This window comes from Nyctibius grandis, chromosome 3, assembly GCF_013368605.1.
Source record: "Nyctibius grandis isolate bNycGra1 chromosome 3, bNycGra1.pri, whole genome shotgun sequence".
NCBI lineage: Eukaryota > Metazoa > Chordata > Aves > Nyctibiiformes > Nyctibiidae > Nyctibius > Nyctibius grandis.
Genome location: NC_090660.1, coordinates 86,725,808 through 86,742,160, shown reverse-complemented (window position 1 = coordinate 86,742,160; position 16,353 = coordinate 86,725,808). Strand labels below are relative to the sequence as shown.

The window sequence follows — 16,353 nt, the reverse complement described above, 5'->3', positions numbered from 1 at the left end:
CTTCCCCCCCCGCCCCCCGTCTTTCCACCTTCTGCTCTATAATTGCCCGCCTCCTTTCGCTACCCTTTCGCCTTATCAGATGCGGCGCAGCGAGGGGAAGAGCGGCGGGAAGCGGCTCTCCCGCAGCCGGCTCGACACCCACAGCCACGCGTGAAAACGAGCAGCCGCACCCCCACGGGCTGCTCCCCCGCTGATGCCCGCGCAGGTCGGTGTGAGCTCCGCTCCGTCTCCCCCGAGGGCTGGGGCGTGGGGGCTGGCTCCGAGGCGTTAAGAGCCCGCGGGGGGCGAGGGGTAGGAGCGCTTCCCGCGCACCTGCCCGGCCACCCCCGCGGCGGCCGGAGCGGAGCCCGGGCAGGGAGAGCTGGTGAGGGGATGGAGCGGTGGGAAGCGGCGAGGTTGGGGTGGGGAGGGGGACCCCCTCAGAAACTCCTGCAAAAGCCTTACTTTTAATAATAATCTTAATTTTAAAATAACCAGCCACACTTTAAAACGGAGGGTCTGGCTGCTGCCAGCGTCACCCCGGGGATGCATCCTGCCTCCCTTCCGCGGCGCGTCGAGGCAGATCGCTTCGCGCCGGCTCCTCACGCCCGGCGCCCGGAGGGGGTTATTTTAGCGGGTGGCTGCCCGGGCAGGCGAGCCCGGCCCCGCCACGGCGGGCTGCTGCCGGCGGCGGCTCTCCGCTCCCTGCGGCTGGGTGGCTGCCGGCGGCGGCTCTCCGCTCCCTGCGGCTGGGTGGCTGCCGGCGGCAGCCCCGTGGTCTCACCGGGCCCGTCCCTCGCCTTAGCTCGGCGGAGACCACGAACTCCCCGCTGCCCCTTTCTTAACCCGGGGCGCGGGGAATTCGCTTTCAAACGGGAGGCCCGTGGGTGCCGGGGAGCGCCCTAAGAGGAATCGGGGGGTGAGGAGCAGCGGCGTGTTTGTGAGCCGCGGCCCCTCCGGCCAGGCTGGAGCTGTGTTGCGGGGGCTGTGGAGAGGCGGACGAAACGCGCCCGTCGGCTTGTGGCACCGCTGGCGGGTCTGCGAGAGCCGGGGCGGTACCGCCGCCTCACCGCCGGCCTCCTCCGCCGCCTTCCCGCCTTTCCCGTGTGGGGGCGGCGGCCATGGCGGCGGGCCCGGCGGCTCCCTCGAGGCGCGGCGGTGCCGGGGCAGGTCGCGCTCTTCATTTCGCCCAGCGGGACGTCCAGCCGAGAACCGTATTGCTGTTCCGTGGCAGCGGGTGGGCGCTGGGTCACGCAGCTCCATAACGAGCTACCGAGACAGGAGAAATAACCCGCGGGCCCCCGCTCAGGAGGGCAGCGCTGACCTGCCTGCCTCGGGGAGCGGCGCCGGGGCGGCTCAGCTTCCTTGCCAGGTTGGTACGGAGCATGAAGACGTACCTCGTGTTTCTGCCGGGCTGGGAGGTCTCAAAGGCAGGTTGTTCCCTCGGGAGAAGGTGCCCTGCTCCCGGGCCTGGAGCACACCCGGGAGAGGAGCTGCGAGCACACGGGGGGGAGTGGGGCTTCCCTCACGGGCAGGGCTCTTGGCTTAGGAGGGTTTGGTCTCCGCTGCCAGGGCTATTCTGTCAGATAAATGCCTTATCAAATAGTTAATAAAAGGTGAAATTTGTAAAAAGCAGGAGGAATGGAATATTTCTTTCTATTCCCACAAGGTGGCTGCAGACTGGTGGTTGCCCTTCCTGGTGAAGTGAACCTTGAAGTGCGGGTCATTGCAGAGGTGAACTTGTGCCTAGTTTATCCAGCACTAGTTGTATGTATCCCAATAAATCTTCTCTGCGCAATGGCTTTTCTCTAAAAGCAGCAGTGGAGAGTGTTTCTATGCAGAATTACCTGTCAGTTAGTATTTATAGCCCTTATTTGGGAGGAGGGTTTATATCAAATCTAGCAGATGGGGAATTGAGCCACCACTGTGCATGAATATTTTAATGTCTGGGTTATTACATGGAGGGAAATCCACACATCGTCAGTGGTGACTGCATTGAAGAAGAGTTGTATGCTGTTCTTTTAAGAGTCTACGTTTACTTACTCCAGGTTGTATTCCTGAGTGAGGGGAGAAGCCTTGATACCCAATGTGAGATACACAAGAGGTGTATTTCAGACTGTTTAAGACTTAACTGTCTTAGTTTTTCCTATTGCCTGACACTAGGCAACTGTCTGCTGACTGTGCTGGCTAGTCTGGATCCAGTCCTTGAGTGTGTGACTGTGTGTGTAGTAGTAGGAAGCCTGGGCACTTTGCTTGGGTTTCTGAATTCCATCTGGAGGACGTTTTCCAAGACAGTTTTTGGTGCACATTTTTGTTATTGGATCTAGCTATTTGCCTTTGTCTTGAGGTTTATACTGTAAGAGATGGATTCAAAATACATATTTAAGTAGTGTGAAATTTGTTGATAATTTGGCTAAAACGTAGGTAACCTGTGGGGATGGAATTCACAATGATTAATCCCCCTATATATTTCTAGGTGGCATATCAATCATTAATGGCTGGGATTTGCAGCAGGAGACCTACCAAGTCCTGGGATAACTGTGGCAAATTGTACATACGTGGAGAGAGAAGGAGCTGTAGGTCTTACCCTCTTAACTGTTTAATAATGGTTGAGGTACTTCAGTCTGTCTTTTATATTTTTAGATAGCGGTTCAACAACTTGCTTTCTGCCTTCCTCAGAAGACAATGAAAACATGGAAGGCAAATTCAATGGTGGTATCTTGGGAATATTAGAGAAAGTGACACAGGAGGTGAATGGGAGAGACCTGCAAAACAGAAATACATAAACCAAGATTTACCAAAGTAAACTTTCAAATGCTGACTCTTTGTTGACAGCAACAAATCTACTATTAATCATCTTAATTTAATTCTCCTGTAAAATACTCACAGGAGAGGGCAGCAAAAATTCTTCTTCCTAGCCCAGAAAATCGACTGAAACTAGTGCAGTAAAGTTAAGTGATAGATAAACATTTATGAGCAGGATGTTACATACCTGTTGATGTATCTTGAGAGGTGCTTCTATATATGTTGAATAACTGTACTGGAAAGTGTTAAAGGCCAAGTTCAGATAATGAAATTTGTGCTGTTCTTAACCTAGGCTTCTGTGGACAGCGAAATTATCCCTCTGGGACTTGTTCTTTGGCACCAGAATTGCTTCCTGTAACCCAACTAGTTCACCTGGGACTACCTTGAGTGATCATACAGTGTTACACTCTAAAGTGTTGATGTCCCTAACTGATAGAGTAAATATTTTTGACCATGGCTTTACCTACAAATAGAATTAGTGCTTACTCAGCTGATATCCTACGTGCCTTTTGAGCTGTGTCTGCTTTAGTCACTGTAAGTGCCAGGTGGTACAACAGAGAGCAAGAGAGCACAGAATGAGATGAATAAGGTAGAAAAAGGAAAAATAGAGTAGGCTGTAGAGGACAGTGAGAAGAGGACTTGTGTTTCCTCAGAATAAAGTTCTGCCTTTTTTGACAACTGATATGCAAAATTGCTCAGTTGAACAGATCAATGATTATTTCACTGGGATTATTGAGTACGTGGATTTGCTATTTTATGGTAGGTTTGCAGGGCAGTTCTCATCTCTCTGTTTTTAAAAAATTAAAAAAATTTTAAAATTTTATTTTATTTTTATTACAGACTCCTGAAATACATAATTTAACATCCCATTCTGGATACTTTCTGGATATAAAGTAGATAATAGTTTTAGTCCTACTTTGTTATTGAGAGCTTCAGAGTTCTCTACCACAGGTATCTTGATAAGGTACTTGCAACACTGGGTTGTATAGAGATACCCATTTTACCTTGTTATGCAAACTCTGCTTCCAATACTCATGTATGCTTAGCAAAGAATATCAGTTTTCTCTTTCCATGGGCCAGATTTTCAGAACTGTTGAGTGGCCCAAATGGGGTTCTTTGTCCCTTTCAGGTAAAATGTGCTTTGGTTATAAAACTGCTGTGAGGATGAAGTCTTGGCTCCACTGATGTCTGTGGCAAATTCCGAATTTTTTTTTAATGGAATCCAGATTTTGCCCACACTTTTTATTAAAGTGGATGCCTTATATTTGCAGGTTTAATAAATCTTTTTGTTCTGTGTGTTTTCAGACCTGCTGATACTGTGTGTATTGAGGGGAAGAAGATGCTTTGTCGGTATGAGATACAGAGCTGTTTCCTCTTGGCTTTTTTAGCTGTTGCAGCTTTCTTCATCAGTGATGCCCAGGGCCAAGGTAAGTCACAAATAAGAAGACAGAGCTTTTCATGCTGATGTGCAAGAATAGACTTTCTTATTCCAAATGCAACTGTTACTTCCCTCTTAGTAGGATGTGGATCCAGTACTACTGAAATGAAGCAGTTTGCTGCTGATCTGGGGGGCAGGAGTAGAATCACATGTTCATGTGTGCTCTTTTATGGTATTTGAGACACTAGGTTCAATTTTTTTGCAGATTCACATGTCTCAAAATGAGTTATATGGCACTCTTTTTTAACTCTTATTTACATGAAAGTACTGATCAGAAATTGCTGTGACTGTACTCTATGTAATTAAGTTTGAAGGACCAGCTATGATACTAAACTTGTATGGCATATGTATTTTTTCTTTGTTGGAACAGTAGCTATTGTAACGCATCATACAGTATTGCACGGGACTCTTAAATGTCACAGACTGCTTCTGCAGCTTTTTTTTTAAAATCTCCTTTGTGGGTATTAAAAGATACTGCTGAGATTGTTAGGCTTAAATACTTGTTGGATCATATTGACAGTGGTTTGACTTCTAGAGGAAATTTATCCTGTTGCTTGGGGAAGAAGAGAGAAAGAATATCAATGAGTTTTTATGATTTCTAAAGAAAGACATTTCTCTCAACTTTATGTAATCCCTTTGATATGAGACTGCATAGGCATAACTGGGAGCAGAATTTGATCCTGGGGCTCTTCTAAAGCATCTTGTATAACGCATTATTCATGAGCACATTCAGAGACTAGTGGCAAGCTGAGGCTTTCCGTGTTCTGGTAAATGCAAGTAGCAGCGCTGTCCAGTCTGCGTGGCACTCAAGTGCTGGGGAAGCATACCATGTTGGATGTTTGGGAATCCACGAGTGTTTACAAGCCTCTCCTAGAACTTAGGGACACATGTAAGCAGTAATATTTAATGTGGGCGATGTGAGGTGAATGAGGAAATACATGTTCCCAATGTTCAACACATCAATTCTGGTCAGAAATAAGGTCCAGAATGTTTATGACTTAATGAGTCAATAAAGTAAAGCATATGGTTAGTCCTCTCTCTTTGTATTTCAGTCCTAATACATATGGTTAAGATTTGCAAACCAGGATTGGGGATTGAGATCCATCTCCAGAAAGTTTTGCAAAATTCCTTGAGCTTGGAAACCGTACTCTTCCCCTCTCTCTTTTTTTTTAAAAAAAAACTTTGATTTATTCGTTCATATGTCAGGGAGAAAACTCTCAAGCTATTAATATAATGAAATGAAGGTCAGAGAGAGATTTTTCCACAATCATCACACGAGCAGAAGATAGATGAATAAAGAACAGTACTTCCTTTGTGCTTACACTCTTTCAACAATCATCAGCTGCTGAATGCTGTCAGCAGTGTGGTACTAAGCTAAGTGGACTATTGCCTTGGCCCAAAATGACTGTTACGTTATTGGATGAGGTGATATGAAGTCTCTATTCCATGCTTGCAGAATAAAAATATCTCTTGCTTAAATTAATAAGATGTTTCTCAAATCCTTTATTTTCTCAAGGTTGCCACCCTTTGCAGTAAACTCTTCATGCAGCTGGTTAACTATTTACAATGTAATACAGCATTAACTGTATGTTTGTCTGTTCTAAGAAATTGTATACTCTGCCAAGGTGTAGGAAGAGCTAGTATTAGTTCCAGCTTGTGTTTCCTTCCTTTGGCAAAGATGCTCAGGTAAAGGTGTGTAATGTGACCTCCTGGAAAAGAGAGTATGTTTGGGAGACTGAAGTCAACATGCCTGAAGCTGCAACTTGTTCCTTCAACTGAGGAGTTGTCTGCATTGAGCTACATGGGTTTATCTCATTTATTGCCTGAACGCCTTATAAACCACATAGTGACATTCAGTTTTTACTCAACAACAATTATTCTTTCATCACTGCTGCTTCTTCCTCGTTCAGCATAATGTCACGTAAACAACAGCAACAAAAAAATCCAGCTTTTGTCTGCTTATGTTCTTATATACACAAAAATAGTGCTGGGCAAGAAAAATACTTTAGAAGTTTCCATTTATTCATAAAGTAACTTGCTTTAAGAATTTTCTTTCTGTATTTAGAGATGGAAACTTTTCTTTGTGTAGCAACAATTTGCATGTGTTACTAATGTAATTGCTAAGTAATTGCAGTGCATAATAACTTGTTCAATTTTTATGACAAAAGTAAATTGGAAGCCACAAGGTTTAGTTAGTATCCAACCTTAGAGTATTGGATGTCTTAGAGAGCTGCACATATGCAATTTATGGTATTTTTCCTTTGCATTAAGATACTGTATAGTTCGAAACGTTCTTTCCTTAGTTGTCCACAAGAGTCATATATTTGGAGTACTAGTTTATCAGGTGGCATAAACCAAAGCCTTGAACTTGTCTGTAGTTTTCTTTTGGGTGACTGCTCTAATGTTGCTGATGGCCATTCACTTTTGCATTCCTGTAAAAGCACTTAACAAGCTCTAGCCACTGATTTTTATCAGTTAACTGACTCAGCTTGGATTAATTTTTTTCCCTTTCTGCAAGAAGTGAGTTTTTATTCCACAGAAAATAAAGGTCCAAAGAAATAAAGATACCCTCTTCAGGTTGGTGAATGTGTAGTAATTCCCATCAATATTTTGTTGTCTGTTCAAGTGTTAGATTTTTAACTTCCGTAGCTATATGTACTTTTCTATGCCAGAACGTTAGTCTTTGCACAACTAAGATACAGTTGAGTATCTGTCTGGTGAACTATTCTTTTCTTCCTTATGGTTGATTGCTGTGTGGGAACGTCCGTTCCCCTGCACTGCCACCTTTGATACAAAAAGTACCCAGTGAAAATTGACTAGTTATGTAAAGACTATTCTGGCACAACTTTTCTAGTCTTTCACATTGTGACTCTGTAGTAAACAGAAAAACTTTTGGTGATTGTGTCCTTCTTTGCTTGTAAGATCTGTAATGGTTTTTTAGGGGCTCCCAAAATTTACCTGGTTTGGTGATGGCTAATAGCAATTAGACCAGAACTATGCTTTGTTAGAAGGTGTTTCCATAAACTATTAAGTTGAAAGTAGCTCGGAATGGAATGACAGGGGAAGGAAGAAGATGGCAGAGAAAATTAACTCTGAAATTCAGAGACATGATTTTTTTTTTTTTCAATCTTTGGTGTTATTTTGTTGCTCTCTGCTCTGCCTCTTAATCCCCATACAAATTTACCACTTAATCCTGATAAAATGTGCAGCATTTTTACAGTTGCATACTGTCATTGTTCATAAGTTTATTTGCTATTCCTTAGATGAAATAAATAATAAAAGGAATTGCATATTTTGCAGACTTCTAGGTGTGATTTGTCACTCTTGGTTCATTCAGCCCCAATTGGTTGTGATTTATGTATAGCTCAAAGACAGAATGAATCTTGAGAATGAATTAAAAGCTGTAATACGTAACTACAGTCTGCTTGGCTTTCAAAACTTTTTGCCATAGTCTTTGTCATTTTATTACAATTATAGCATGCTGAATGTTCTTGCAGAAACCTGTCCAGCAAAACATTTTACAATATGAGGGCCGAATTTTCAAAGAACTGATTTTGTATTTGCAGTGATTCCTGCACACACTCTTGCTTGCAGCATCTCTTTCTCTAAACTTCAGGGAGGTGACAGGCAGACTGAAGATGAGATCTGACAAGATTGTGCCCAGCAACTGGGGAAATGCACTGTTTGGGTGGAAGCCCAGCGCTGCCAATCAGAACAATTTTGAGTGCATGGAGTTGGTGTGCTACTTGCTGTTTCTGTCCCCTTGCCTCTCTTCTTGAGCTCGTTCTCTGAAGTCTTTGAGAGTGTGGAGGTGTTACTAAGCTGTTCTTGGTGCTTACTCTCTTTTCTGTGCTCTGGTGTTAAGTCCCTCAAGGCAGAGAACTGCAGAACCTGCCTTTGCTCTGCCAAAACTGTCCCTTACAGGTTGCGAGGCTGGATGCAAGGGAATACATCTCTTGTATTAAACTTCCATGTTTTTACTTCTAAGACCCAAAATGTTTTTAATGTTAAATGGCATTAAAAAACAGCACCCCAAATCTCAAAAAACTACAGCCTGCCTCTTTTCTTCTTTCTTCCCGTGAATTCTTGGAAAAAGAAGTACGTAGGAAAAAGTAATCAGTTCAGGACAGGTCTTTGGCTGCTGCTAGTGCCAGAGCTGCATTGACTGTAGCGGGTCAAATGGAGAGGCCAGAGACTGTTGGCTAGCACATTCTGCCTGTTGACTCACATGCTCCATATGCTGTAATCCTTAAATCTCAGAAATATCATGAGAAGTATTGGCTCATTATATCTAGCGGACCAACAAACTGTGGGCATGAGCTTAGTCCATTAAGAGCTATTGTGGGCCCTGGGCAAAGAAATTGCCACTTCTCTCCTTCAGATGATTTCCCTTATTTCTTGGACTTATCAACAGAAACCTTAAGGGTGGTAGTGGCAGAGGCACCAAGGGTTTGGAAAGTGAAGGAAAAAGTTCAGGGGGGCTGTGGAGGTAGTGGGGAGAGGAGGGGTAAGGTTTTCTAGCCCTTTCTGTTGTGCAGCTCTGGGTAGCTTCCCTGGCTGCCTTTCCCCCAGATCAGTTAGTCCCCTGTGGACCAAACCCTATGTAAATATATGAAGATTTCTCCTTATTGACAGCCTTGGACACCACAGGCTGCACACGTAGCAGCTCTGCTTCTGTTATTTGCTCTGAAGGAGGGATGTGGCTTCCTGGAGCAGAGCAGAAATACTATGTAGAGTGTTGTCCAACATCAGTGGAGCTTGCCTGGGTAGAGAGATGCGAAGCTGTGAAACACTAACTAATGTACACAGGCACAATATTGCTGATATTGCAGTAACAACGTAGGGTGGGTTTTCCATTTGTTCCTCTGTGCATTCCTTCACTGAAATATCACCTCTTTCTCAGTTGTTTCATGCTTTTATTCATTTCACCTGCTTCTGTTAGAAACCTAGGTGATGGCACAATATAAATAGAAGCCAGATTTGCTTACCATCTCCAAATTGCCCCTGTCTAAATCTTGACTAGCCTGTGCATGCCTGCTGGTCTTGACGAGAGTGAAGCAGTACTTGCAGCTGGGCAAGTGTGTTTGCTGCTTAGGCCAGGTTTGCAAATTGAGCAGTTAATGTTCGCTCTGTCTTGTGCATGCCTATCTTTCCTCTTGGTTACTGTGTCTTCACAAGGCTTTGAAAATTTGGCCCTGAGTGACCTTAAATGTGGGGAAATGCCCACGGTAATGAGAGATAAAGGAGCCTAGGTAGTGTGTATTGTCAGTGTAAGCAAGGAGAGCAATTTTAATTCCCGTATATTAACAAAGAGCATTTTTATTACCAGCTTTGCCTGCTAAACTAGAGTCTTAACATCTAACACTGTTTGTCTTTCTGTCCTCTGATGTTAGGTTGTTAGTTTGTTTTTATAAAGAGATAAATAAAAGGTGTGTCTGAGGGAAGTAGTGCACTGGGGATGTCATTTTACAAACTAATAAACTGATGTATGTGACATTTTGAATAACTTGCATCCTTTACCATTAAAAATTTATGTTGTCTTCCTATGTGTGTTTATTTTTATGTTTGTTTAAAATTGGTGGTGGCTTTTTATTTGAATTTAAAATGTTGTTTTCTTTCCCCACTTGCAGTGTCCCCACCAACAAGACTAAGATATAATGTAGTCAGTCCTGACAGTGTACAGATCTCTTGGAAAGCCCCCAAAGGGCAATTCACTGGTTATAAGCTTCTTGTCACTCCAAGTTCAGGTAAGACAAAAGTCTGTATTTTTTTTAAGGTAAAAGGACTGTCATCCTAAGGCTGAGCAGCTTTTCTGAAGCTAGTGTCATCTGTCTTTACCTTTTTCCAGTGGGGTGTAAGGAAGTCTAGGAAATGTTCAAGGGAGAACATAGGAACCCTGTTTCAGCCAAAGCTTTGAGATAGATCTCTCCCATAGTGAGCTCCCCAGAAAAGACCAAAAATATTTTAGACCAAACTTAAAAAAAACAACCAACCTAACAAAAAACTTTTTAAAATTTTTTGAATGAAGACTTAAAATGTAAAGATAGGCAACAAAAAGTGGCTATATTAGACTACCTGTGTTGAGGTACTACTTCTGTACATACTTAAATTTAGATATAGATATGCTTTTAGCATACAGCTAAAATACATATTTGTACATATTTTATATACAGTATTTATATATATGTATACATACAAATGTTTAATATTTGTATTTATACATGAGAATTTCTTTGCCTAAAGGAAGTAGGCAAAGAGGGTGTTCAAAGATGATGTGGCTATGATGGGATCAGAACTGGCAGCCAGTCACAGAGCAGCGTGAAAGCCTGTGGATATGATGTTACCAAACTTGACAGCTTTTTGTCAAATATTTCTTTTTTTTTCCTTACTTAATAGTTTTGCTATTGCAAAATATCACTGTGGCTATTCCATGAGGCCCAGATAAAAGGCTGATTGATTGATCTTAGAAAACTGGTCCATGTCTTTGGTCAGGCTGCCTGACTTCTTGCTTTTCTAGGATGCTCTCTGACCTGGCTGTATGGATAGTCCCAAAAGTGGGAACACTTGGGTCACTATAGAGCCTGAGGTAGTTTTAAGTCGTTACATTTACTATGCTATAAGAAAAGCAAAGAAAGTTATGTATTTGTGGGTTTTTTTCTTTTCTTTTACAGGTGGAAAAACCAATCAATTAATTCTTCAAAACACTGCAACCAAAGCAATTATTCAAGGTCTTATTCCAGATCAAAACTATGCCCTTCAGATCATTGCATTTAGTGAAGACAAGGAGAGTAAGCCAGCACAAGGCCAGTTCAGAAGTATGTGTCTTTTTATGCCTGACATGCAGAATTTATCAGATATTTAATGTAACTTATGAAATTGTAACAAAGTCTGACACAAAGGGGGACAATAGCCTTCCACCACAGAAGAAACGGTTTTTTCCAATCAGAGCCACAGATTTTAATTGGTACCTGTACAGCTGGAGGCCTGAATTGATCCAGTCTCTCTTGCACAGGAGATTCTTGCTTTGGGCTATCTTTGTTTACATTGGTTTGGAATCCCTTTCTTCCCCATTCCGTTACGAAATTAGCCAGTATCTCGTGGAAGAGAATCTTCAGTGAGCAGAAACAAGGAGGGAAGTGATATGTTGTGATACTTAAAAAATTTCCTTCTCTTCGTCCAGCTTTTAATTAAAACATTCTTATAGCTGTGCCAACTGGCAACTAGTTGATAGTTAAATGATAGTATGAAAGGCTAAATTCTTACTGGTGTTCAGCTGTCAAATGTGTTTACTAATTATGCTTAAGACTTTATCTGACCTACACATACTCTTAATGTCTATATCATAGTGATATATATGTCTTAGCTGATATGTCTTGATCTGCAACTTAAACAGTTCAGTTAAATATCATCAGTGAAGATTCGGTTCATAAAGACAAAAGTGTGACAGTCTGGGAGTAGTACAATTGAAAGTGTACTGAATTCACTTGACACTGAATATTTCTCACTGTCATTGCTAAACTACCTTTCTTTTAGAACCACCACAAGATAAAATATGCTGATTGCTTGATGTGGTGTGTGTCAAAGTCTTTCTAGCTTTTCATCACTGCAGCTGTGTCTTTACTACTTTAAGTTCTGTCCCGCTTAAGAAACCCACAAAACCACAGATTATTTTAGCATTAAAGAGCAGCCCACAGAAAGCTGCACCAACTTCTATAATATTAGGTGTGGCTGTTTTTTAAACTACCTCTATTCTTCAGGAGAAGTTGAGCTGGCAGCTTGATTTAAGAATAGGGGGGTTATGTTCTATTTAGTATACTCTTTCTTTGCTGCAGGTGAAAACATGTAGTACTTAATGAGGCTGGAGTTTCACTTGACAGCATGATGCCTTGCATGGGTAAAACAAGATACAGCACGTATACAAATTCTTCTTTTTTTTGCTATCCCGTATTCTATGTTTTTTTCCCGCTTCTCTGACAAGTGGTCACTAGTTCTTGAGATGAAAAAAGGTCAAGTATATACAAAGCTTTGAGAATATCCTCTGGTTTAGTGCATTGGAAGTATGTTTTTAATGCTGCTGAGTTGTAACTGAGGTGCAAAGAATTCTCAAGCCTACAATAAAGTTTTATTGTTAGAGTATTCCTCTTTATATAGGCAGGTATACTTTCTGATTCTAATGCTGCTTGTAAGTTATTGTACACAGTACGTAGTTAACAAGGATCACTGGGAAATTTTTTCCTTCTAAAGTGCAGCTGTAAAAACATGCACTAGGTAAGTTTTTTGTCTGTGTAAATATGTGAGTAAAACTGGTGTATTCTGCTCTGTTCTTCCTATGTGGTTAGAATTTTGACAGTTAGAAAACGCTTTTCCAAATCCATAAATCTCTGTCAGGATGTGACCAACTTGTCTCCTATGAGCATTTTCAGACTTTTGTACTGTTTCTCTGGAGACGTGCCGCTCAACAGCACTAGCATTAGAGGAGGCCATCAAGCAGCTCCTTAGCTTGCTCTTTGCCTTTTCTCAAAGGCATGCTCTTAGAAGGCTAAGCAGTGGCATCCTTTTTGACTAGTATTATTTTGGTAATTTCACCTCTTTTATTTTAGTTGGAGACTTGTTTAACCCTTGTTTAAGGATTAAACCCAGATTTCTGTGTAAGACCTGGTGTCGTCATGGCTTTATCTGTAACCCAGCTAATAACCAAGATCTGCCTTGGTAAAAGCTGACTCCTCAGCAAGCTTGTGAACCTGAATTTGCCTCTGAATCAGTATCACAATCATTTGCTAAAGGTAGAGGTGATGTAGAGGTACTAACACATGCTCTGTTAATAAGCAGAGGAGTCAAAACTTCAGTTAATTTTTCACCAGTTTTCCTACCTCTATACCTGGAGTGCAAAGGTCATAGGTTCTGCAGAGGGTTATCACACTGAGAAGGTCACACTCAGATGTTTGACAATGGCTTGTTGTCTTCCTAAGACCTTACAATGGTCTTGTGATTATGTTTTGAATTGGAATGTAGAGCACTCTCGGCTGTTTCAGATATTCCATATACTGTTGTGTAAATTAGAGAAATCCATTTGGCTTTGGTTCCACTTCTGTAAAACAGAATACTTGTATTGTCTATTTTATATCATAGGTTTCAAGAGACAGATAACCTTCTTTTACCCTCTCACAGTGTTTTTTGAATGATGTATCACAGAATCACAGAATGTTAGGGATTGGAAGGGACCTCGAAAGATCATCTAGTCCAATCCCCCTGCCAGAGCAGGATTGCCTAGATCATGTCACACAGGAGCGCGTCCAGGTGGGTTTTGAATGTCTCCAGAGAAGGAGACTCCACAACCTCTCTGGGCAGCCTGTTCCAGTGTTCAGTCACCCTCACCGTAAAGAAGTTTTTCCTCATATTTATGTGGAACCTCCTGTGTTCCAGCTTGCACCCATTGCCCCTTGTCCTGTCAAGGGATGTCACTGAGAAGAGCCTGGCTCCATCCTCATGACACTTGCCCTTTCCATATTTATAAACATTAATGAGGTCACCCCTCAGTCTCCTCTTCTCTAAGCTAAAGAGACCCAGCTCCCTGAGCCTCTCCTCATAAGGGAGATGTTCCACTCCCTTAATCATCTTCGTGGCTCTGCGCTGGACTCTCTCTAGCAGTTCCCTGTCCTTCTTGAACTGAGGGGCCCAGAACTGGACACAATACTCCAGATGCGGCCTCACCAGGGCAGACTAGAGGGGGAGGAGAACCTCTCTTGACCTACTAACCACACCCCTTCTAATACACCCCAGGATGCCATTGGCCTTCTTGGCCACAAGGGCACATTGCTGGCTCATGGTCATCCTGCTGTCCACTAGGACCCCCAGGTCCCTTTCCCCTACGCTGCTCTCCAACAGGTCTGTCCCCAACTTGTACTGGTACATGGGGTTGTTCTTGCCCAGATGCAGGACTCTACACTTGCCCTTGTTATATTTCATTAAATTTCTCCCTGCCCAACTCTCCAGCCTGTCCAGGTCTCTCTGAATGGCTGCGCAGCCTTCCGGCGTGTCAGCCACTCCTCCCAGTTTTGTGTCATCAGCGAACTTGCTGACAGCGCACTCTAATCCCTCATCCAAGTCATTAATGAATATATTGAATAGAACTGGTCCCAGTACCGACCCTTGAGGGACTCCGCTAGACACAGGCCTCCAACTGGACTCTGTCCCCATTGACCACCACTCTCTGGCTTCTTTCCTTCAGCCAGTTCACAATCCACCTCACTACCCGATCATCCAGACCACACTTCCTCAGTTTAGCTGCAAGGATGCTGTGGGAGACCGTGTCAAACGCTTTACTGAAATTGAGATAGACCACATCCACAGCTTTACCATCATCTATCCACCAGGTTATGTCCTCATAAAAGGCTATCAAGTTGGTTAAGCATGACTTCCCCTTGGTGAAGCCATGCTGAGTGCCCCTAATGATCCCCCTATCCTTGATGTGCCTAGAGACAGCACCAAGGACAAGTTGTTCCATCACCTTTCCGGGGATGGAGGTGAGGCTGAGCGGTCTATAGTTACCCGGGTCCTCCTTCTTGCCCTTTTTGAAGACTGGAGTGACATTCGCTTTCCTCCAGTCCTCAGGCACCTCTCCCGTTGCCCACGACTTAGCAAAGATGATGGAGAGTAGCCTAGCAATGACTTCCGCCAGCTCCCTCAGCACCCGCGGGTGCATCCCATCAGGGCCCATGGATTTATGGACGTCCAGTTGGAGGCCTGTATCTAGTGGAGTCCCTCAAGGGTTGGTACTGGGACCAATACTATTCAATATATTCATTAATGACTTGAATGAGGGAATAGAGTGCACTGTCAGCAAGTTCCTGGTACCCTTCCTTGACTTCCTACCTGCTGGGATGCTCTGATCTTGAGCTCGGAAGAAGCAGTCCTTGAATGCTAACCAACTATCTTGGGCCCCCTTACCTTCTAGTACCCTGTCCCATGGGATTTCCCCTAGCAACTGCTTGAAAAGGCCAAAGTTGGCCCTCCTGAAGTTCAGGGTTGTGATTCTGCTAGCTATTCTGTTCCTGCCACATGAGATCCTGAACTCCAGCATCTCACGGTCACTACAACCAAGGCTGCCCTCAACCTCCACATCTTGAGTACTGTGTTTAGTTCTGGGCCCCGCACTTCAAGAAAGATGTTGAGGTGTTGGAGCGAGTCCAGAGGAGGGCGACCAAGCTGGTGAAAGGTCTGGAGGTTCTGACCTACGAGGAACGGCTGAGGGATCTGGGGTTGTTTAGCCTGGAGGAGAGGAGGCTCCGAGGTGACCTTATTGCCGTCTACAGCTACCTGAAGGGAGGTTGTAGTGAAGTGGGAGTTGGCCTCTTCTCCCGGGCAACTAGCGATAGGACAAGAGGGCACAGCCTCAGGCTTCGCCAGGGGAGGTTCAGGTTGGACATCAGGAAGAATTTCTTTACAGAAAGGATTATTAGACATTGGAATGGGCTGCCCAGGGAGGTGGTGGAGTCACCATCTCTGGATGTGTTTAAGAAAAGACTGGACATGGCACTTAGTGCCATGGTCTAGTTGACAGGGTGGTGTAAGGGCAACGGTTGGACTCGATGATCCCAGAGGTCTCTTCCAACCTGGTTGATTCTGTGATTCACCGCTTCAACCAGACCCTCCTTGTTAGTGAGGATAAGATCCAGCAACGCTCCTTTCCTAATTGGCTCATCCACCATTTGCATCAGAAAGTTGTCATCGGTGCACTGGAGGAACCTCCTGGACTGAGGATGGCTGGCTGAGTAGGCCTTCCAGCAAATATCAGGGCTGAGAGACACTGTAGCACAGATAGACTCTGATCCTGGCTGAGCCTCAGTCCCTGCGTGGATGAATGTTGGTCATAATCCAGATCTACATACACTAAAGACTTTAATTGGAGTAGAATTTTATTTTATGTGAAAGATATTCTCTGCTTCATTCTTTTAAGCTGTTCCTGGCCATTGGAGACAACTGGGGTGTTGACACCAATTAGCGTTCTAAGGAAATTCTGAAAGGATTTTTTTTTTTTTTTTTTCCTAATATGTGACTTTAGCAATGATATTGCCAGAATCTTTCAGACTATGAGTAGAGCGATACTGGCTACTAATGTAATATTAGAAATT

At 43.6% G+C, this 16,353-nt stretch overlaps 1 protein-coding gene across 3 annotated transcripts in view; it reads left to right on the top strand.

Annotated features, from left to right (window-relative positions):
- The first annotated feature begins 4,123 nt into the window (after nt 1–4,123).
- Nucleotides 4,124–16,353, top strand: part of COL14A1 (collagen type XIV alpha 1 chain) — a 127,711-nt gene continuing 115,481 nt past the window's right edge. For all 3 annotated transcript variants that reach the window (XM_068395703.1, XM_068395702.1, XM_068395701.1), the window contains exons 1-3: nt 4,124–4,211; nt 9,853–9,969; nt 10,894–11,037. In XM_068395703.1, the coding sequence (XP_068251804.1) occupies nt 4,124–4,211; nt 9,853–9,969; nt 10,894–11,037 (349 nt within the window). The remainder of the gene's footprint in view (nt 4,212–9,852; nt 9,970–10,893; nt 11,038–16,353) is intronic.